General features: G+C 33.9%; 1 protein-coding gene across 1 annotated transcript in view; it reads right to left on the bottom strand.

The window, feature by feature from the left end:
- Positions 1 to 23,824, bottom strand: part of ELP4 (elongator acetyltransferase complex subunit 4) — a 242,469-nt gene that overhangs the window by 204,821 nt on the left and 13,824 nt on the right. The window contains exon 3 of the mRNA XM_032413876.1: positions 9,225 to 9,346. Within this exon, the coding sequence (XP_032269767.1) occupies positions 9,225 to 9,346 (122 nt within the window). The remainder of the gene's footprint in view (positions 1 to 9,224; positions 9,347 to 23,824) is intronic.

The following is a 23,824-nucleotide window of genomic DNA, read 5'->3' as shown; positions in this document are numbered from 1 at the left end:
TCCCCCAATTTAAGTCTTTAGTTTAATACCATCAACCCTGTTTTTGAAATCTAGCAGACTTTTAGACACACACACACACACACACACACAAACTGTAGTAAAACTACTTTACAAAACTGATAAGTGCATTTCAAATACCTCTGATTTCACTAATATAATATGAAAAGATGACTATGGTGAATTAAGGCCACTTTCTGCAACTGCCCATCAGATTCTGATGAATAAAACAAAATTTGAGGAAACAAACACTGGCCACTGAAAGAATCACCCCAACACTAAATGGAGAGATAGCCTTGTCTTCTTTGGGGTTTTCACACAGTAAAGCTATCCTTTTGTACATAATTTTCAAAGACTATCTATCTAATCTATGATCTTTGATGGTGTGTACCTTTCTTCTTTCATGGGATCCTTTAATATTTCATTTAATGAGTCAATTTCATTAATTTGGGGAGCTGATTTTAAAAAGTGTGTGTGTTTTTTTAAGTTTTAATGGCTCTGGTTTTCAGAATTTGAAGTCACTTAATCCTTCCAAAAGGATTGAATACTTTCTCTTCTGAATGTGTTTCAGAAAAAGTATTCAGAGGACAAATGAACTCCATTTCTAATATTCCCAATTTTGACTTTGTGTGGCTTCTTTTCAAAGAATGATAAGTGCTATATAACAGTTCTTAGGTTTTAACATTTGAACATGACAATAACCATCAAGCATTCACGACCACTCATTTTTTTATTAGTTCAAAATAAAATTTTTGAAAGTAAATGTGAGGCCTAGAGTAATTATTTTAAGATTTAGAAAGCAAAATCCCAAATATTTCATTTTTAATTTGGAATTCCAGAATAAGGTAGCCAGGGAATGATCTCTATCTTAATGTGAAAGAATAAGTGACTTGTGGGAGGTCCTGCAGCTACTTAAGCAGCATCACATAAATTAAAATCTAAGCTCATATCCCAATTATATTTCACTTCTGAGGATAAATATCCCATCACAGAATATGGCATTTTTGCTATATGACTTAGGCTACTTTCTGCATGCAAAATTCCTTTCTTATGTTGGTGATACACAAATATCAACCCTAACTTTGTGTTTATTTTAATATTATATCAGAAATGGTTCTTACAAGCTAGTGACAGAGTGGTGGATTTATTTTCCTTTATACATTTATCTTATCTTTCATTTTCTTGTTGGAAAATAAGGCACATGCCATCTTTTAAAAGCTGGCTACAAATGTAGGTCACTGGAAGCAGTATTTAGCCTTTGCATGATTTTTCTTAGTCTCTTTAGTTTGCCAAAGAAGCTCTAACTGTGGCTGCCAGTGGAGAACTCAGAATTTTAAATAAGCTCTCACAAGTAGCTAGGGGGAAAAAAAGAGTGAAACCCTGGGGTCAAACAGCAAATTTCTGGCTCAACTAGCACTTCAGAGTTGTACGCTCTGAAAAGCATATAGATAGCCTGATAATTTTCTGAACAAATAAAATGTTGACAAAGAAACGAAGGGAACATAGTCTCACTATAGTTCTGCCTTTAAAGGGCTCTTCAAATATTTGTATTTAAACTATGAACAGAAGATACACAGTAACAAAGTAGTTTTAATAAAAAATACATATTATGTAGGCTCGAAAAAGTAAAAATGTGTGGGAAGATGTGTTATTTATAAGGTATTGAGTATGCATAAAACTTGCAAAATGGAATGACAGAAGGACCAGAAAATAATTTTTAATTATTTATAAAATATTACTTTTGTTCTGAATCATTATAAAACTACAACTTTGAAGATAAGCATAATAAAAAAAAATGTTCAGTAGTATATATGGACAAACAAGGGGTATTTCTTTAACTTCATTGTTATAGTTTTCTCAATTTTTGGCAGAACAAGGAAAACAACGTTGGATCTGAAATATTTTTGTATTCTATTTACTCAGAAGGACCAGCCTGTACTATAATGCTATAATGTCCTAAGAGCAAACAACTAACCACTCACTGGATTCAGACTTCTAATTCTTGTTCCGTGATCAATCAGTAAAAGATGGATGGCAAAAAAAAGAGAGAGAGAGAGAGAAACAGATGGCAAATATAGACTCAATCTTGACACCAAATTGACCCAAGGAAAGGAAAGGAAACCTTTTTAATAGTAATTCAAACTGTACACTGTTTAGCAAATACTATTTCATCTAATTCTAAATCAACTAATGTATCTTCTCTCAATTATAACCAAAAAAACAAATAAAGCAAATGATACAAGGTACAATAAATTAGATCTTAATAAATGAGTTCATTATTTGGGTAACAGACTGATATTTTAGGATATAGAAAAAATGTTTCCAAATTATTAGATATTTTGATTTTTACTTATATATTTAAAGTCTATAAAAGAGAATTCTGAAGATGTTAGTCTAAATTTTCATACTTTGTTACTAAATACCTTGTTGCTATATTAATTCATCTAAAATGATATGGTTTATTTTAAATAGTTACTTATTCTATGACTTCTGGGTTATTTTAAAGTAATTCATTTTCAATTATGAAAGATTTTCTCTATAATAGTTTCACCATAAAAACTATGTGATTTTTGGTGAAAAAATGTATATAACAAATAACTCAAAAAGTTAATGCCGTGAGTCAGGAATTAACCCTTGGCTCTAGATAATCAGATATCTCTTCCTGCATGAATATTACCTATCTGCTATATCATCACTAAAAATATTCCAATTAGCTTTTAAAACTCACCTTAGTATATTATGAAATAACATTTAAATTTACTGCTGCATTACTTTCTTTAATTCTGTAAATATTAACATATATAGTTTAAAATTATGAAAAAGGTGTAATAGAAAAACAAAGCATTTTCAAGTTATAAAGAAATTGTGTGTGTTTGTGTATATAATTTTTTATTTCTAAAAATACCAGCCTATCTACTGATAAATGCTTAAATATTCTAACATAAAAATACAATTTTTGCTATTTTAGAAAACATTCCATAGAAAATTTTCAGAGAATACTTATCACTATATTTGAGATGATCAAGAACATTCTTTTAGATAAAAAGTTAACTGAAAAATACTTACCAATGTGTTTTTAAAAGCTTTAACAACATCATGTATATTGTTCTATAGGATTTTCTAAGGGGTGTAATTTTTCAGTGTTACATCTTAATGCTGACTTCCTGAAGGAGCTTTGACTACAATAGGCATGAATATGTTTTCAAAGGATGATGGATAAATTGCTGGGTGGTTATATAACATATCTTAGGCAGCTGATGGGGCTTTTTATCCTTTACTTGTCTTTTAGTTATACACAGTTTTAAGATAATTATGGTCTATAAGATTGTCTTTTCCCTTTTCTTGTACCAGCAATATTTGCCTTGGTTATAGGTTCCAGGAATCCCCAATCATACATCATAAAATTAAAAATAAACAATTATAGCATTCCCCCCCCCCGCCCATACTGTATCTCTAAACACTGTTAATGCCTGGTTTTGGTCATTCATTGTTGGGCTGTTTAATACAAATGACTCTAATATAACTTTAACTGAGTTGGGAACACTGAAATCTTGGCTGAATAATATGTAGAAAAAACTATTATCTATATTAGTTCTTAAAATCTCATTTTAAAATAAAAAAAATCTCATTTTAAATTACACAAATATTTTATTTTTCTCAGAGAGATGCTAAAAACTTTGTCTATCCACTGGTATTATGAAGAATATAAATAATTACAATTTTACAGCCATAATTTTTTAATCCAGTCTATTCTAAACTTGTGAAAACTAAGTGGACCACATTAAATGTATATAGGTTAAAAACAATACTTTTTGTACTTTCTTAATAGAAAAATGAAAATGGAATATTATTCTTTTAAATCAAATTGTTTTACTATTACAAAATAAAAATGAAAGAAATATGAAATTTAAAAAATCATGAATTTAAGAAATATTACTGATGAGTGAAAGTTCTGTTAACTCAAAAACTAGATACATTTTCAAAAAAGAGCTATATGAAATGCAAGTACATAAGTAAAGCAAACTTAAAATAAAAACCTGTTCTGGGCTACTCCTTATAAATAGAAGAATGAAAATAACTTTCAAAATGTAGCATCACATCTGCAACATAAAGTAAATCTAATGCTTAAGATCATTGGGTTTTTGTGGAAGCAATTATAATGTCTTTGATAATATATTAAGTACACAAGATAGGGTAGAATAGACTGGATGACACTAGAAAACATTCTTCATGAAACGACCTATGCTGCTTTGAAAGACACACTGGACCAGATGGACTTAACAGATACATTCAGAACATTCCATCCTAAAACATCACATATACATTCTCTTCAAGTGCACATGGGACACTCTCTAGAATAGATCACGTATTAGATCACAAATCAGGCCTCAACAAATACAAAAAGACTGAAATCATACCATGCACCTTGTCTGACCAGAATGCTATAAAACTAGAAGCAACCACAAGAAAAAAATTGGGAAGACCACAAATACATGAAGGTTAAACGACATGCTACTAAACAATGAATGTGTCAACCAGGAAATCAAAGAAGAAATTAAAATATATATAAACAATGAAAGTGAAAACACAATGGTCCAAAACCCTTGCAATGCGTCAAAAGCAGTTCTAAGAGGGAAATATGTAGCAACACAAGCCTACCTCAAGAAGCAAGAAAAATCTTAAACAATCTAAGCTTACACCTAAAGGAGTTAAACAAAAACAAGAAATGAGGCCGAAAGCCAGCAGAAGAAAGGAAATAATAAAGATCCTATAAAGGAAATAATAAAGAGCAGAAATAAATGATACAGAAAAAAAAACCCAATAGAACAGATTAGTAAAAACAGGTGCTGGTTTGTTGAAAAATTTAAAAAAAATTGATAAACCTCTAGCAAGACTTATCAAAAAGAAAATGGACCCAAATAAATAAAATCACAAATGAGAGAGGAGAAATAACAACCAATACCACAGAAATACAATTAATTATAAGAGAATATTATGAAAAACTATATACCAACAAACTGGACAAACTGGAAGAAATGGATAAATTCCTAGATACATATAAACTACCAAAACTGAAACAGGAAGAAATAGAAAACTTGAACAGAACAATAACCAGCACAGAAATTGGGTCACTAATCAAAAACTTCCAACAAACAAAAGGTTAGGACCACTGTGATCTTTTATAGGTCTATTACTCAGAAAAAGTTAAAAAATTTGAGGGACATTATAGTAACACAACTCTTTCTTTCCCTTTTACTTAAGTGTTAACAACTCACATCTGCAAAAATAAAAATTTGAATAGAACTTATGTTAAATCCCATCCCATTTGATTGGTATATCTTAATAAAGCAAATGTGAACATTTTTATGTCCATTCATACACTGCATGTAACACTAATCGTAAAGATTACTGAATTGTGAAGAAATGTGTTTAACATGTAATGTGTTTTGAGAGAAGTTTAAAATGAACTTAAATTTAAATATGAATTTTTGTTACAGAAAAACTATCATAAGGTCATTAATAAATATTTTGAACATGAACATAACATTCGGACAAAACTCTGTGAGAAGTGGAATAGAAAATATGAATTCAAGGCAAAGATGATTGACGTAAATTTTCCAGATGTTAAAGAAGAGCTTGCTTACGTACATGTATTTCTAAAAATAATGGTACTGACATCAAATTGCAATGTTATTTAGATTCAGTTGGATACACATAGAAGACTGATTTAAAAGTACTTAACTAAAAAGACAATATTTACAGGGGCTCCTGGGTGGCTCAGCTGACTCTTGATTTCAGCTCAGGTCATGATCTCAGGGTCCTGGGATTGAGCCCCGTACTCAGCAGGAAGTCTGCTTGAATTCTCTCTCTCTCTCTCCCCCGCTCCCCCCATGTGCATGCATGCACATGCACTCTCTCTCTCAAATAAATAAATCTTTTTAAAAAACCACAATATTTACAGTAACATCTTTTACAACTAAATAATCTCATAACTGCAATTTTTAGATAACTTTGTGTACAAGTAGATACATAATTTAAAGGAACTTTTTTATAAGTGTGAAAGCAAACAGGTGGAAAGATCACTGTACTTGTACAATTCGCCACGATATAGAATGTGAGGTGATTATCATTCAATGAAGGTTAATAATAAATGTGAAATTCTTCATGTAGGTTTTAAATGTAATCTTTATATTTTCAGTAAGACTGTATTAGTCAGAGCTCTCCAGAGAAACAGTATCAATAGGATATGTGTGTATATACATATGTGTATATATATTGCTTTGTATTATATAAAATCATATATATAAATAACTATATATAAATACAAAAGAGATTTATTATAAGGGGTTGGCTAATACTCTTATGGAAGCTGACAAGTCCCCAGGTCTGCAGGATGAGTCAGCAAGCTAAAGACCCAGGAAAGCTGATGGTGTAGTTTTCATCCAAAGGTTGGCAGGCTCAAGAATCAGGAAGAACTGATTTTTTAGTTTGACTCAAAAGGTAGGAAAAAGCTGATGTTCAGATTTGAAAGCAGTCAGTCAGAAGGAATTCGTTCTTAGCTGAGGGAGGGTCAGTCTTTTCGGTCTATTTGTACCTTCAACTGATTTGACGAGGCCCACCCACATTAGGGATGGCAATCTACTTTACTCCGTTTACCAATTTAAATATATTTTTAAATGATTTTGTTTATTTATTTGAGAGAGAGAGAGAGAGCATGAGCAGGGGAGAGGGACAGAGAGAGAGAGGAAGCAGCAGACTCCCCGCTGAGCAGGGAGCCTGATGTGGGGCTTGATCCCAGGACAGTGGGATCACGACCTGAGCTGAAAGCAGATGTTTAACTGACTAAGCCACCCAGGTGCCCCTACCAATTTAAATATTAATCTCATCCAGAAACACCCTCACAACAGTACTTAGAATAATGACTGATCAAATGTCTGGGAACCCTGTGGCTTAGTCAAGTGTACACATAAAATTAACGATCACAAGTCCACCCCTTGTCAATTTGGTACCCATACATATTTCCTTAAACTATACTTAAGCTCCAGATGAAGACAATATGTCATAATTCCACACTCTTAGATGTGTCTCCTAATGCTGTCTTAACCTGGGTTCCTTTTCACTGCACTACAGCCTGGAAACTTTGCATGTAGTATGCCAGGGAAGTTACAGGGCTCTCTTTGTATATTCTGCACCTCTCTGGCATCACTGTCCTTTATTATTTGATGCTCAATGTCTTGAAAACTGTTGTTTAATATATTTTGCCCTGTTTTTTAGTTGTTTCAGGGATAAAGAGAAATCTGATCCTCATGAACATATCTTGGTCAAGAGTGCAACTTTTTGAGTCTATGTTTTTTACTCTAATTTTATATATTTTTTATTGTATCATAAAATTGTTCCATGAATAAATGTTTGCAGAACCTAACTACTTACATAAATGACTAGATAGTTTAAGAAATCCTGATTTATAACTTCACTCCTTCACATAATCCAATAGAGGACATGTAAAGTACCCTGAGATTTTTAATATTAACTTGTACAAATTCAAGGTACCTAGGAAAGGCGTTAGGGATTAGTTTTCAAATAAAAAGTGTAATTCTCTAAAGCAAAATGTGTTAGTATATCACCTAGGTTTTAACATCAGTTGCCTAGGTTACAGGAGGCAAGAAGGAAGAATAAAACACTTTATTTTGAAAAGCATATATAGTTGATTCTTTAACAAGTTTGAACTACACAGTCTGCTTATATGTGGATTTTTTCTAATAGTACTGTAAATGTATTTTCTCTTTCTTATGATTTTCTCAATAACATTGTCTTTTCTCTAATGTACTTTATTGTAGGAATACAGTATATAATACCTACAACACACAAAATATGTATTAATAGACTGTTTATGTTGTTAGTAAGGCTTTTGGTCAGTATTAGGCTATTAGTAGTTAAATTTTGGGGGAGTCAAAAGTTATATGTGGATTTTTAACTGTGCAGGGGATCAGTGTCTCTAACCCCCATGTTGTTCAAGGGTCAAGGGTTTTCCTGCTTCTGGCCTGGCAAAAATTGCCTATATGGCTATAAAGATGTTTGATATAAAATCTTAGTCTCATTATTATGGTGGAATGTGCCGTGAAGAGCTTGTACAGCTTCTTTAGGACAATAATCCTGCCCTTTACTATTCCTAGCAAGCATAGTACTATCCAGAAATTGATCAGAATAATTAAGACCAGGGAAAAAGAACAGAAGAACAAAAACATCAAGAAAATACTACAAAAGCCAAACACCAAAAATAAGAACAAAGGAAAACAGTCTCTGCAACCAGAAGAAAATCATTTGGAAAATTATACAAAGATTTCTCCTTTGGATTTTATGACAGTATTATTTAATAAGCAAAATCTGACCCATATGAGAGAATCATGTTAGTTTTACCTCAGTATTACATAACTCTTTTATAGTGGGCATAGAAATTTGTTCGTGTCTGTTGATAGCTATGGTATATTAATACTTACTATGCTACAAATTCTTTATAAATGACTGAGTTGTCTGTTATTTTGCAGACCATGCACTGAAATGAAAACAGCCTATGGGAGAAAATAACTTTAGATTCTATTTCAAATAATGACTTCTATTCAAATAATGGCTTAAGTTGGGTTCCTGTTCCGGACAAAGAAATTAAAAATTCTAAATGTGAGAACTGTCCTCTCAAAGGTGTAACGTGTGTTTTGGCTTTAAAAAGATAGAGTATATTGATCACATATTTTATTATTATTGCTTGTTACTTGGAAAAGAATAACTTCTGGCAGTCTCAAAGCAAAATAAGATTAATAAATGAGTTCTTCTAATTTCTGTATCTTTCTTCTAATTTATGTCTTTAGGATACTGGTAATATCAGACAATACACTATTGTTTTCCTTTACTTAACTTTTTACAGAGTTATCTTATTATGACTATAGTAATAACTTTATTTATTGTCAGTTTTTAGTAGCTTTTAATACTGTTTCCAATGCCAATATCAATTTAAAGTTAAAAAAATTGTCTAAGAACACTATTTTAAAAAGTGAAACTATATGTTCAAATAAATTTGATACTTTAAGAGAAAAAAATATATGTGTGGTCTCATTAATGAATTTAAATATGGCTTTTAGATATACAAACATATCTTGTTTACATATACCTATATAAGCAATATCTTTTCATGAAATGTTCAAAATGCAATACTGAATTAGTATATCCTATACCTGTAAAATATCAGCAGGCTCTTCTTTTGCAGACGCAACCAACAAAGTATGCCCATTGATGATTCCTTCTGCCAGGAAATACTTGAAGAGCAAAGAAGAATAAATATTATATTTATCCTCTTCTGTAAAAAAGAAAAAAAAATTATAGTCAGAATCCTACCATATGCCAAGCACACTCAGATGTTTTAACAATTTTTCTCCTTAAAACAAGTAAATGAAATGGGGCAATAACTGTCTTCCTAAAAAGTACAGTTAAATAGGCTAAGACACTTATCTAGATAGGCAATGGGAAGTGAGTACTTTTAAGACAGTCTAATTTCAAAATTATTCTCCATCCTCTACACCACCTCTGATATCCACAAAATTTAGAGGGTTACGTATGATTATGGCGAAGAAATCACAGATTTTTTTTCCTTCCTAAGATTTTTTCAGGCATTGCATCTCTAAAATGCCAATTCTTACCTACCAACTAGTTTGTAAACTCACACTTCATTTCTTACATGTCACAATAATTAAGTACTTAAATGTAGCCTGAAAATTAATATTTATAAAATTTGTAAAATAGTATTACTTCTTCAAAAGCAATTTAAAATTGAAGACTTTAATCTGAGAGTTCTTAAATTTGTACTAAATGTTTTCCTAGTAAACAGTTCTTTTACGTTTTATTATTCCTTCATCCTCCCTTCTTTCTGAATTTTTATGAAAAAGTCATATACCTAAGGTTTCTTTGACAAAATGTGTTAATATTTTTGAGATTTTGTGATATAACAACTCAAGTATATCTTTGTTTTCTTAATATTATTGATAAGCTACATGCCTACACTTTTATATCAGCTTTCTTTAATACTTTGAGCACAACACAGAGACAAAGGTAGATTTATTGAATTATTTAAAAAAGAGAAGGCATTATTAATTTATTCAACAAATATTAATTGAATTCCTATAATATGTCAGGCAATGTTAATATTTGTAAAAACCACACTATTAAAAAATATTCCTAAGAAAGTTGAACTTGTGGTAATGTTAGCACTGTGCACAAAGCCTCTTGGAGCTTTAAGTATAAAACCTGAATAAAATACCATTAAAAAATAAATATTTAAAGGCACTGCAAAACAATGAAAAGCAGACAGCAACCACAGCAGTTTCCTTTTGAAAGACTGTGATCATGACATGTAAGAACTTCAAGTTTCTGGCTTTTTTTGCCTAAAATGGGGTTCTTAAGCTCCCTTAGCTCTGACAGCTTTAAATCATATCCTTTCCAGCTTGAGGTGGCAGAATATAGAGTTCAGTGTTGTCAAAATAGCTGAAAGTTTAGGGGAAAAATCCTTGAAGTAAGAGAGCTCTGCAAAGTTTATCAAATGTGCCCAAATCCGTGGTTGACCACTAAGCTATCAATGCATGAATGGGAAAAAAATAGTAAGTAGGTAAGAGAGAACAGGTTAAGTTGAAAGACAACCAAATCATGTGAGATTTAAAAATTTGATGCTCCTTTCAAGGCATGCATTTCCCAATGAGCAGAATCTTATAATAAAGAAAGTTGAAGTCTTATTGACTTGAAGTGGCAGAGGACAAAACTCAGGGCTGAGAACCCCAGAAAGTGTAAGCCCCTAAATGTGAGTATAAATTCTGTATAAATATTTGGCTCTCTTCTAAGTTTCTGACTGTAAGGGACAGCTCTGTGTGACCAGGTTAAAAAAGCAAGACCTAAAAGCTGGAAAACTGAGCAGAGATACAGAAATACTATCCGCTGCATAGTATATTGAAATGAGTTAATTTAAGATCAGGCAAATTAACTGTTACTATTAAAACAAAAAACCTGAAATCCTCGGGACAACAGAATGGAATTCAGAATCATTAAAATTCATTTTTTACAATGTAAAGATTTCAACCAAAAATCAGTGAATATGATCCATACTAGGGAAAACACAACCTACAGAAACTGACTCAAAGTAAAAATTTATTCAAAGTATTAAAGGAGGGGCACCTGGCTGGTTCAATCAGTAGAGCATGTGATGCTTGATCTGAGAGTCATGAGTTCAAGCCCCATGTTGGGTGTGGAGCCTACTAATTAAAAAAAAAAAAAAAAGAACAAAGTATTAAAGGACAATATATCAATAAGTGAACAGAAAAGGAATATCAACAGAGAATGAGAAACTATAAAAATGAACCAGATAAAAAATTTAGAGTTTAAAATTATTCCTTATATGAAAAATTTCTTTGGTGATCTCATGAGTAGATTGGAGATGAAGAAAGGAAAAAAGAATTGGTATACCTGAGGGGAGATCAACAGAAATCATGAAATCTGAAGAATAGAGAAAAAAAAATTAAGAAAGTTGAACAGAACGTCAGAGATACGGAACAGTACAGAGCAGTCCAAAACACATTTAAATGGAGTCCTAGACATTGGGAGACAATAAGAAACAGAAACAATACTTCAAGAAGTGATGGCTAAAAACTTCCTAAATTTGATGAAATATTCAATTACAGATCTAAGAAGCACAGGAAGCTTCTTCTAGGATAAATGCAAAAAACCCAAATCTAAGTACCTCATAGTTAAATCTTGGAAGCAGCAGGGAAAAATGGCATATGACATACGTACAGTGGTACAATGATAAAATCAACAAGTGATTTCTCATCAGAAACAATAAAAGCTAGAGGATATGATAATTATATATTCAAGAGTTGAAAAAGAAACAACTTAGTCAAAAATTATAAATGTGTAAAACATATTTAAGAATTGAGGTGAAATACTATTTTCATATAGGACAGCAGACCTGTACTATAGGACACTAAAAGCTAAAGTGAAATTATACAACATGGTAACCTGCACTTGCAGGAAGCAATAAAGAATACAAATGACAACAAATATGTGGGAAATTATAACACTCTGTGATCATATGTATATGTACTTATGTGCATGGATGTGTGTATATAGATGTATATATATGTGTGTGTGTGTGGATAAATTAATTTGTTTCCTAGAATTTCTTTAAAACTATCTGTTTAAAGCAAAACTGACAGAACTAAGCAAAGAAAGACATAAATTCAACTTGGAGATTTTATCATACATTTCTTAGTAATTGTCAGAACTAAGGAGGAAAATCATCAAGAAAATAGAAAATCTGAACAAACTCATAGACCACCTTAGATAATATACAGTTCCAGAATATATATTTAGTGCATCTAGAATGTACACCAAGATAAACCATATGCTATTCCAAAAAACAAGTCCCAATATATTTCAAAATATTAAAATCTTACTTTGGAAACTGAAATTTTAAAAATTCCATTTATGATCAACTCCAAAAGCATGAAATATTTTGGAGAAATTTGACAATACATGTGCATGAATTAGCTCCACACTGAAAAGTATAAAATATTCTGAGAGTAAGTAAGGAAAACCTAAATAAATGGAGAAGTATATCATGTTCAGGGAATACAATATTCAGGGAATACAAGACTCAAATCTTTCCAAATTGATCTATAGATCTAATGGAATTCCAATGTAAGCCCCATAAGATTTTTGGAGAAATTGATAAGCTAATTCTGAAATTTACACAGAAATCCAAAGGTCCTAGAATAGCCAAACAAATTTGAAAGTGAAAATCTATTTCAAGACTTAGAATAAAGCTACAACAATCAAGGCAATGTGGAATTAGCTAAAGGAGAGAAACATAGATCAGTATAAAAGAACAGAGTCCAGAAATCAACCCACATAAATGATTTTTTATAAAGGTGGAGAAATAATTGTTTTTTCAAATCGTCCCGGAACAATTGGATACCCAGATGCAAAAAAACAACAAAAACCTCAGTCTTATCCCATACTACAAATTAAAAAAAACCCCACAAAATTTCTATCTTACTTCATACTAATACTCAAATATTATCTTGAAATGGATCACAAAACTAAATATAAAAGCTGAAACAATAAAACTATTAGAAGGAAACATAGGGACTAACTTTGCAACCTTGGAGTAGACAAAGATTTCTCATGGTATGGAAGCATGAACCACAATAGAAAAAAAAAAAAGATAGCAAGCTACAGAAAGAAAATATTTTCAATACATAGATCTGATAGAGAACTGGTATCCAATATATATACTAAAAACTTTTAATTCAATAAGACAAACAACCCAGTATAAAAATGAACGAAAGATTTCAATATATCCTTCACAAAAGAAGACCTGTGAATGTCCAATTAATGTATAAAAAGATGTTTAACAGTATTAAACACCAAAAAAAGCAAATTAAAAACACTGTGAGAAACCACTACATTCCTACTAGAAAAGGTAAAATAAAAATACAATACCAAGTATTGACAAGGATATGGAACAAATAAAATGCTCCTACGTTGCTAGTGGCAATGCAAAATGGTACAGCTACTTCGGAAAACAGTTGGGCAGTTTCTGATAAAGTTAAATTTACACTTATAGAAACCAGCAATTCCCCTCCTGCATATTTACCCATGAGACATGAAAACACATGTCCGTACATAGTTGTATACAGAATGTTTATGGCAGCTTTTTTTTTGGTAACAGCCAAAGGCTACAAACAACACAAATGTCCAACAACTCGGGAATGGAAAAAAAAAAACAAATGGTCACATATACAAATGAAATAATTCTCAATAAAAGAAATAAACTAATGTACATGCAATATGGATGAATCTCAAAAACATTAAGCTAAGTGAAAAAAGCCAGACACAAAAAGTACGCATGGCTCGACTGCCTTTATGTGATACTCAAGAGTGAGTAAAAACTATCTCTAGTGATAGGAAGGAGTTAGGTGCTTGGGCCAGAAAACTTTTTGGGCATGTGGACATTTCGGGGGATGATGGAAATGTTTTCTATCTTGATAGTTGTGGTGGTTCTATGAGTATTTATATTTGTAAAATCTCACTAAAATACACACTTAAATGGGTCCCTTTATTGTTTGTACTTAATAATTCAGTAAATTTGATTAAAACAATTTCCTAAGGTGCAACTAAAACACCAGGTGGTAACTTGTTTATAAACCTTCTCAGCACTGTGTGTTAGCGCAAATCCATGATCAGAAGTATAGCGGATCTATATGAAGTTCAATTTTATATATTAAAGAACATAGCTAGTTAACACTATCATCACAAGTTAAAATCCACAAATCTAAAAGACAAAAAATGCGCTTGATATGGATTTAGGAGCAATTCATGAGAGCTTTTGTGTGTCAAGGAAAACATCTTCAAGGCCTCTGCACTGCTTACAGCTGACAGGCGGAAAAGCGAGCAGAGAACTGTAGATGAGATGACCAGCACTGCCTATTCACTAATGCAGCTACCATACCGGGAAAAAAAAATACTCATTTTACATAACTAACAATTTGTCTTTATTCAACTTCAGAAAAAAACAGAAAGTCATGTTTAAAAAAACAAGAACTGATTTTATCTTAAGGAATTGCTATTAGGTCGGTTTAGAGAAGCAACCATATAAACCAATGTCATTACAAATCACTGACGTAAAAACCAAATCAGACACTAAAAATCTTAATTTCTAAGGTTGACATTTTTACAACATGGGAAATTTAAATTTTTAAAAATTCTTCCACCATCCATCACCCTCACAGAATTATTACTAAAATTTGCTATATTTCCTTTCAGTACTTTTTCTGTGGATGTTTTCTTATATGGTTACAATTATTACTGAATTTTGTATCCTGGTATTTTCACTTAATCTCACATGCTTCATAGTCTTGTAGCTATCGTGTTTCGGGGTGCATAATATTCTAGAAAATATATGTCCTATAATTTACTTCATCATCCCTCTACCATGAACTTTTCCTTCTGCTTTCAGGCTTCTGTTACTATTAAATACACAAGTACCAAAGTGCCTCAAGTCCCACATATCCAAGATGGAACCAGTAACTCATTATTTCTTTCTATGAAAAACAGTCCTCTTTCAGTTTTTAAAAAATCAGAGTTTATTTTGCTACCTCTTCTCTCTCTCTCTCCTCTCCCTATCCCTAAAATCCTGTTAAATTTATTTTAAAGTATTTCTGAAATTTGATCACTTCCTTCCATGCCAGTGTCACTCTCCTAGTCATGCTACCAACAGCTCTTGCCTAGACAACTGCAATTGCTTATTTATTTCTTTGCATCCACTCTCGTCCTCCAATTTAGTAGTGACCTTTTGAAAATACAAACCCAATCATGTCACTTCCCTATTTAAAACTTTTCAGTGATTTCTCATTACTCTTGAGAGAAAGAACCAAATCCTTTAACACGTCTACATGCTGTGTGTGGTTGCTGCCACAGAATGTGTATAAATAAAAATATTAGTGTTAAAAGTGGAATAATACTGTCATGTCCCTATAAAAAGACATGATGCTTTTTTAGCAACTTTTCAGTAAAGAAAGAAAGAAACCTATTTAATTAGAATTACAAATAAATATTTGTAAAGTTAAGGACAATATTACATTATTCAGTAAGGGAATGAACTAAGTTAGATAACTACTTCATAAACTAGGGAGAGACACCTACAGATAATAATAAATATTGAGTGGGGGCACCTGGGTGGTGCAGTCGGTTGAGAATCCAACTCTTGGTTTCAGCTCAGGTTGTGATCTCAGGGTCGTGAGATGAGCCCTGTGTCGGTTCCATGCTCAGTGTGGAGCCTGCTTGAGATTCTCTCTCCCTCTGTCCCTCCCACTCATGCTCTCTCTCTCTCTCAAATAAATAAATCTTTTTTTAAAAATGAGTGATTTATCATTAATGAAGAGTAACAATAAACTAGATGGCAGAATTTCTTTTTTTCTACCTATGTTTTAAATGAGCGAGAGTTGTAACTCTTTTCTTACCTAATACAATCCCTACTGATCTTATCTACACTCATAGCTTCAATTACTATCTCCAATAGCCATACTACATCTTAAGTCAGGACCTCTGCATAAATTACTTCACCTTTTTGGCTAGCTAATTCCCTCAAATCCTCCCAGACCCAAAATAGATAAACTCATCTTTGGAGAAGCTTTCCTCAAGGCTGAGTGAGATGATCAGAGTGCCCTGGAGCATCTTGTTAACTCCTACAGTAGCATTTAATATACATATTGAAATTTCTCCATCAAGCTAAAAGATCCTCATGGCAGAGAATTCATCTCATTGCTGTATTGCTGTAGTAGGTACATACTATACATTTAGTAAATATTTGTATAATTACGGGAAAAAACCAAAAATCTATTTTGTCTTGTAAATCAGCCAGATCTACTGTAGTTTGGCTGAAAACACACCCAAGCGCGCACGCGCACACACACACACACGTGCACACACTTTATAATAGTTATTGACCCGATTTTTTCAAAGACTCCTATGAGGCAGGAAAACTAACAGGAGGAAGATCGCCTATTCAGAGATTAGTTAAAAACCTAAGCTCTTCAAGCTGAAAATCACCATTTTTGTGAAACAAATTTTGAAGTTGTACACTAAGCATTTAATTAATCTATTTAGTGAATCCCCCTAACACTGGGAAAGCAAAAACGATAATGATGTGACAGAACTGCCAAAAAGCAAATGCAGTTCTGGCCTGAATTAACAGTCTAATTCTTAGGTTGAGAGAGATGGTTGTCCTAGTCTATTCTATAGTCGTGGACCAAACTGACAATAGTATATTTCATTTGAGGACTTAGAGAAACTAAAGCATATTCAGAATGAAGTGACTAGGATGGTGAAAGAACTTAAAAGCATGAGAAATGGGATATTTAGTTTGAAGAAAAAGAGACCCAAGGGATGCAAGAGAGCTGTCTTCAAATATTTGATGGGCTGTCATATATAAATGGAATCACACGAGAGGCAGAATGAAACCTAATGGATAAAACAACAGGAATATCAATTTTTCCTTAATATCAAAGTCCAAAGGAGCTGCCCTTTCATTGTGCTGAGAAAGTCACCAATGACTTTGTCTATTTGCCTGGACACTTTAAAAATCTTTATCTTATTTTGTCTACTGCAGCTATTACCATGGGCAAATTTCTTCTTGGAACTACACACTCTCTCTCTCCACTCATACCCACTATTTTTAAGATACTTTTTGTGCCCCATTGCCCTGTTTCTTTAGACATTCTTTATATATGTGAACAGCTTATATAGAGCTCTCAATTCTCTGGTAAATAAACATGAAATGGTTCTATTTAATTTTTCTAGTCACTACTTTCAACTATGCTATGTCAAATCTTCCTTTTCTCATCTCTTGACATCTGGAGATAATTCAATGATTTTCTCACCATTTTCAGTTATTAACATTTGGAACAGTCAAATTTAAAACTTTAACATTCAGTGCAAAGCTTCCCCCTTCCCCTTCAAAGCAGACTAGGACTTGTGGTCTAAAAGCCTTAGTGGGACAGAGGGGTTCTAAAGGAAAGGAAGGTTCTAAAATACCTCTTCCTCTATGTCTTCTCTCCAAGTCTCAGTTGTATTGTTGGGAGAGCAAGAGGAAAAAAGTGGCAGTGATCAACTTACATAATTGCCTGTCTGGTTAGGGAGCGATGTCCCTAGCCTCAGTATGATCTGGTCTATTTAATATTTAAGCCTGCTGTTTTCCAGCCTATGAAGTTACGGTGGTTTCCATGTAGGTGGTGAGCGTGGTTTTCACGGGTGGTTGTTCAGTTTCACTTTGGCCACATCTGTCATTGAAAAACCCTTCTGAGGTGGAATCTAGGTTTTGGGGGGGGCTGGCCAGTAATTTACATTCAACTTCTGCTCCGGAAATGTTAGCTATTGCTATCATTATTATTTCGGCTGTTTATATAATCTATCGCAGCAGGCCTCCCTCCCTTTTCTACACCAGACACAGAAAACAGTGTTGTTGTTGAGAATGCTGACAAACCGTAGGAGATTTAAGGCAGGCTTCCCCCAAAGACTCTCTCACCGTGTACTACTCACTGATGGGCTTACAGGTTCAAACGTTCAGCAAGAAGTCAGCTGGGAAACATGGATGCCAGTTTCTGCTTTTTGCAAGCATCTTCAATGTCTATGTCTGATACTCTTGGGAACTGTACCCCCATACTCTCCTGAGTGAGGGATCACTTTTGAACTTCAATACTGCACTCCTGTTCTCTCCAATCCTTGCCTATGATCCTTGGTAATGGTGATGGTGATGGTGATGGTGATGGAGTTATAAGGAAGTAGCTGTGGTGGATCTCTGGGCCTGCAAGGAGGTATTTAATCCCAGCTGCAGGAAAGAGGGAACTTTAACCTTTGCCTTCTTTTTCTCAATGTGGGCTATAGTCATCAATTCTGAGGTACTCAACATCCTGTTAAAAATAATAAATAGCTAAACTTGACCACTAACTATATGCTAAACATGGTGCAATGCACTTCTCATGCATTAGTTCATTTAATCCTCATAATAAGTTGTAAGATAAATGTTGTTAATCCCTATCTTACAGGTAAAGAAACAAGGCACAGGGAAAGCAAGCAGCTTGCCTAACGTGACACAGCTAGTAAATAGCAGAGCCATGATTTGAATCTAGGCAGGCTGATTCCAGAGGCTATGCTCTTAATTTCTTTCATGGGCTTATCTTCCTTTATCTATCCTTTAAACACTGATGTGCTTTCGCTTTAGATTTTGACTTGCTTTTCTTTTTACTCTAGTTGTTCTTAGTTTTTCCTGGCATCTCAGACTACTCTGAAAATCTGATGCAAGTTATATGTTACTCTAAAAATATACACAGTCATCACAAATTTACATATAATTTCAGGGAATTAACAGACCCCCTAAAGTTCCATCTTAGATCCTCCAGGGTCTATAAACCTGGGCATTCTAATACATGCCTATGAATGACTTTAACCAAAACATCCACTGATTAAAAAATTAGTCAAATAATGCTGAGAAATCCCAAATATTTTTCTCTAGCCTAAATTTAATACTCCTAAAATTCACTATGTTTAAACTGAATTCATACTTCACCTCAATATTTGCTCCTTCTTGTCCTTTTCTGACTTTACCTAGTATTACTAACTCCAAATCTTCTCAGGCCAAACATCTGGGAATCATTCTACCTCCTGTCTCTCCTTTATCTCCCACACATTTAGAAAGCACAGAAGTAGAGAGGCACCTAGGTGGCAAAGTCAGTTAAGCCTCCAACTCTTGATTTTGGCTCAGGTTATGATCTCAGGGTGGTGGGATGGAGCCCCACAGCAGGCTCCGCTCTCAATGGGGAGTCTGCTTCTCCCCTCCTCTCTCTCCCTCTGCCCTTCCTCAGGGCAGATGGGATGTAATGAACACTGGGTATTATATAAGACTGATGAATCACAGACCTGTACCCCTGAAACAAATAATACATCATATGTTAATTAATTGAATTTAAGTTTTAAAAAAAGCAGAAAGAAAGGGAAAAAAGAGGAAGCAAGAAATAATTTAAGCAACGGCCTGGAGAGAATGGCACTTGGATGGAATTAAAAGCCTAGGGTGATAAACAGAAGGCTTGAGGAAAGAGGTGAGAGCATGAGAAGAGATAAGGTTGAAGTGAATCAGCAGTGGCAGATCATTAAAGGCCCTATAGTCCAGGCTACAGAATATGGACCTTATGTTAAGATCGATAGAGAGCACAGAAAGGTCTTAAGCAAGGATATATCATGATTAGATTTTATATTAGAAAGTTCATTCTAGCTATAGTATGAAAATGAACTGAAGTAAGAAAACACTGGAAACAACTTAAGAGGCTCTTATAATAATTTCAGTGAGATTTGTGGATTAGGGTCACAGTAGCAAGAATAGAGAGAAGCAGAATTTTAAAATACTTAAAAGGTTAAAAACCTTGGGATTTAATGATTACTGGATGTGTATGGTGTGAGAGACAAATATATCACTCAGGTCTCTGGCATGTGTCACTCAGTAGACTGAATAATCCAGGAATCACAGGAGGAGGAATGGGGTAGAATTTGGAGATAAGGAAAGTTCATCTCTAGACACATTAATTTTGAGGTGCCTGTAAGATATTCAAGAGAAAATGTTGAATAGGGAGTTGAATATGATCTCTGCATTTCTCTGTGGATCCTATGTATGTAGCAATGACCAGAGATTAGTGATTACTTTCATAAAATGAGTCCCCCCTCCCCCATCATTCTAGTTATGGCAGGAACTGAGAGCTCCCAGGGAGAGTATGTAGCACTAGAAGAGGGAAGAGGATACCAGTATTTTAAATTAGAGGCAAAGGAGTCTTAAAAAATGAAAGCAGAGGGGTAGAAGGAAAACCAGAAGAGAATGTTATAAAAGATCCAAAGGAAGAGAGTACTTGAGCAAAGAGTGAGTAACTGTCTCAACTGTTGCAGAGATCAGGAAGGAAGAGACCTGAGAAGTATTTCTGGGGTTTAGCCACGAGAAGGTCACTAATGTCTCTGGCTAAGGTGGCTTCAGTGATGTGCTATGCCTGAAGTAAACTGAGGAAAGACTGAAATATAGTGAAAACATAGAAGAGGTACAGACTACTCAAGAGGCTTGGCTATAAAAGGGAAGAGAAAAAGGGATAGTCAGAGGAGTGGGGTAAAGGACAAAGAATTTTCCCCTTTAAAAAAGAAATAAGGCTTGAAAACAGATTGAGCATGTTTAAGTACACACGGGAAAGAACTAAAAAAGAAGAAGTTAAAGAAGAGAAAATTGATACTGCCACTCCTTGGAAAGGTGGAAGGGAAAGATCTAACGTCCAGGTAAAAGGACGATTCTCAAACAGGAGAAGGTACAGGACATCTTCCCATGTATGGGTAGAAGTAAGTACTGAAGTTTGACAGTGGGAATTTGAGTGAGTTCTCATCTGAAGAGACTACCGTTCCCATGTGAAATACTGCAAGTTCTCTGAGAAAATGAGGAAGGAAGTAGTAATGTTAGATGTTTGAGGATAAGAAGGTTTTAAAAGACCACTGAAGTTATTGAGAATGAAAAAGAGGTGACGACAGATACAAAAGTTCACTGGCAAATGCTGAAAGCTTACTTGAGGTTGGAGATCATGAAGGTCTCCAATAAATGATAGAAATAACTAAGAAGTCACTCTATGGCAGCAGTGAGATGATATAAAAGGTAGAAAAGCCAAAGGTATAAATCTCACTCTGGAAAAAAATTTTAAGGTAAATTATCACGTTTTAGTGTAAAATGATGATTTAATGTCAGAGAAACCCGCTCGCAAATCTTAGCTACTAAGTGTGTGACTTTGGGCAAGTTACTTGGCTTCTCTCAAAATTCCAATCTCCTGTAAAATATAGACATTTCCTCTGATTGCTGTGAAACTAAATGATAAAATACATGTCAAAGGCTCAGCATGATACCCAGTACACAGTAAATCCTCAATAAATGTTATATATTTCAATAAAATATTTAATGATAATTTTTAAGACATTAGAGTTTGTTTTACATGAAACAGGTATTATACAAAGCAAACTGGAAAGATTTAGAAGGGATAAGAAGAGTAGGAAATTGAATCTACAGAGAAAAAAAGAGTATTACGGAGATAAAAGTAACAGAGAAGATCATTAGAATAGCTTAATTCTTGGACAATGACCAAAGATAACAAAGAGGTAAAGCATGATGGATTTAGCTGGCCATAAAGTTAAACAAACAAAAATCCCAGGAGTCCTCTGGTGGATGAAAAGTAAACAGCCTCGTCTGTGCACATTGCAATTTGAGAAACTGGCCTAAGGTTCTGAAGTTTTACAATTTGAATTCTACAAGTAGGTAGTTGAGGCAAGAGACCCAGGGGAAGGAAGCCAAACTTTCCTTCTAATTCTAAATAAATAATCTCTACTTTAGAAGAGCTTTCACTTCTTTATTACATAAGCATAATGCGTTGATATCTACTTTTGTGCATTTGTTAATACAGTTTTCCATATGAGTACTTTTCTCTCTTCATTTCCCCTCAATTTCTACCCATAGTTTGATTCAATTTAAGCCTTTTCTATACCTCTTACACCTGCAAAAACATCTGTATATTATATATGCACTGTTCATATTTATTCCATGTGCAATCAACATCCAGTTTAAGTTCAGAAAGGGTAAAACCCAAGATTTATACTGCCTAGCAGTGCTAAACACATTGTAGGTGCTTAGATGCTTCAGGACAAAAGGTCAGGTGGTTTTACTAAAGAACTGCATGGATACCAGTTTTCCTATTTCAATCTTTCAACAAGTTGTACTACCATAAGTTAAGAAAAATACAGAATATAAAACAGCTATTGGTAAGCTTTTCTTAAAGAGTCAGAAAATAAGTTTTTCAGACTTGTAAACTGTACATACAGTCTCTGTTGAAACTATTCAACTCTGCCCTTGTACCACAGAAGCAACCATAGACAATGTACGAAGAATTAAGCATGGTTGTGTTCTAATAAAACTTTATTTAGAGATAGGTCACTGGCCCACAGGCTATAGTTTGCCAACTTGTGCATAATAGGGCAAATGCTTAGAATTTATTACATGGTGTAGAAGAAAATATATAACTCAGCAATTTCAAAAAGGTTGAAGGCAACTGATGAGAAAATATCATAATATCCTGTGAGGGATATATTGAGAGTGCTTAGTTTTTGTTATTACATGAAATAATAACAAATTAAAATTGTGAAAAGAGTGGCAGATTCTAAGGTGAGCCCCATAATTCCTATTTCCTGGTATTCATGCTTTTGTATAATCTCTTCTTTTTGAGTGTGTGTGTGGAAGCTGTGACTTGTTTCTAACCAGAAGAATATGGCAAAGGTAATGGGATGTCACCCTTCTATTACATAAGACTATAATGTCTGTCTTGCTGAGGTATATTCTTCTTCACTGGTTTTGAAGAAATAAGATACCATGTTGTGAGCTGCCCTTGACTGACAGGCAGCAAGGCACTGAATGCTGCCAACAACCATGTGAGCTTGAAAGCAGATCCTTCCCCTGCCAAGCCTTCAGATGAGAACTCAGTCCTGAGTCTGACTGTTGGCTTGCAGAGGACCCTGATAAACTTTGCTTGGACTCCCAACACACACAAATCATGGGATAATAAATGTGTTTTTTTAAAGATTTTTTATTTATTTATTTGACAGAGAGAGAGAGCACAGCAGAGGGAACAGCAGAGGGAGAGGGAGAAGCAGGCCCCCCGCTGAGCAGGGATCCCAATGCGGGGCTCAATCCCAGGACCCTGGGACCATGACCTGAGCCGAAGGCAGACACTTAACCGAGCCACCCAGGAGCCCCAATAAAATAAATGTGTTTTGTTTTAAAACTAAGCTTGTATTAATATTGTTACACAGTAATAGGTAACCAATGCAAAAGTTACACTCATAGCTAGTTGTAATTGTCTAACAGTATATCATTTATTTCCTACTTCTGAACTAAAATGATCTAATTAACATAAGAGATTAATTTAAAAATAATGCACTCATAAGTGTCACAAACTTTTATTTATTTATTTTTTAAAGATCTTATTTATTTATTTGACAGAGACAGAGACAGCAAGAGAGGGAACACAAGCAGGGGCAGTGGGAGAGGGAGAAGCAGGCTTCCTGCCGAGCAGGGAGCCCGATGCGGGGCTTGATCCCAGGAGCCTGGGATCATGACCTGAGCCGAAGGCAGACGCTTAACGACTGAGCCACCCAGGCGCCCCACATAACTTGTATT

This window comes from Phoca vitulina, unplaced genomic scaffold (assembly GCF_004348235.1).
Source record: "Phoca vitulina isolate PV1807 unplaced genomic scaffold, GSC_HSeal_1.0 scaffold16, whole genome shotgun sequence".
Lineage (NCBI taxonomy): Eukaryota > Metazoa > Chordata > Mammalia > Carnivora > Phocidae > Phoca > Phoca vitulina.
The sequence above is the reverse complement of the archived record's forward strand: the minus strand, read 5'-3'. Positions and strand labels throughout refer to the sequence as shown.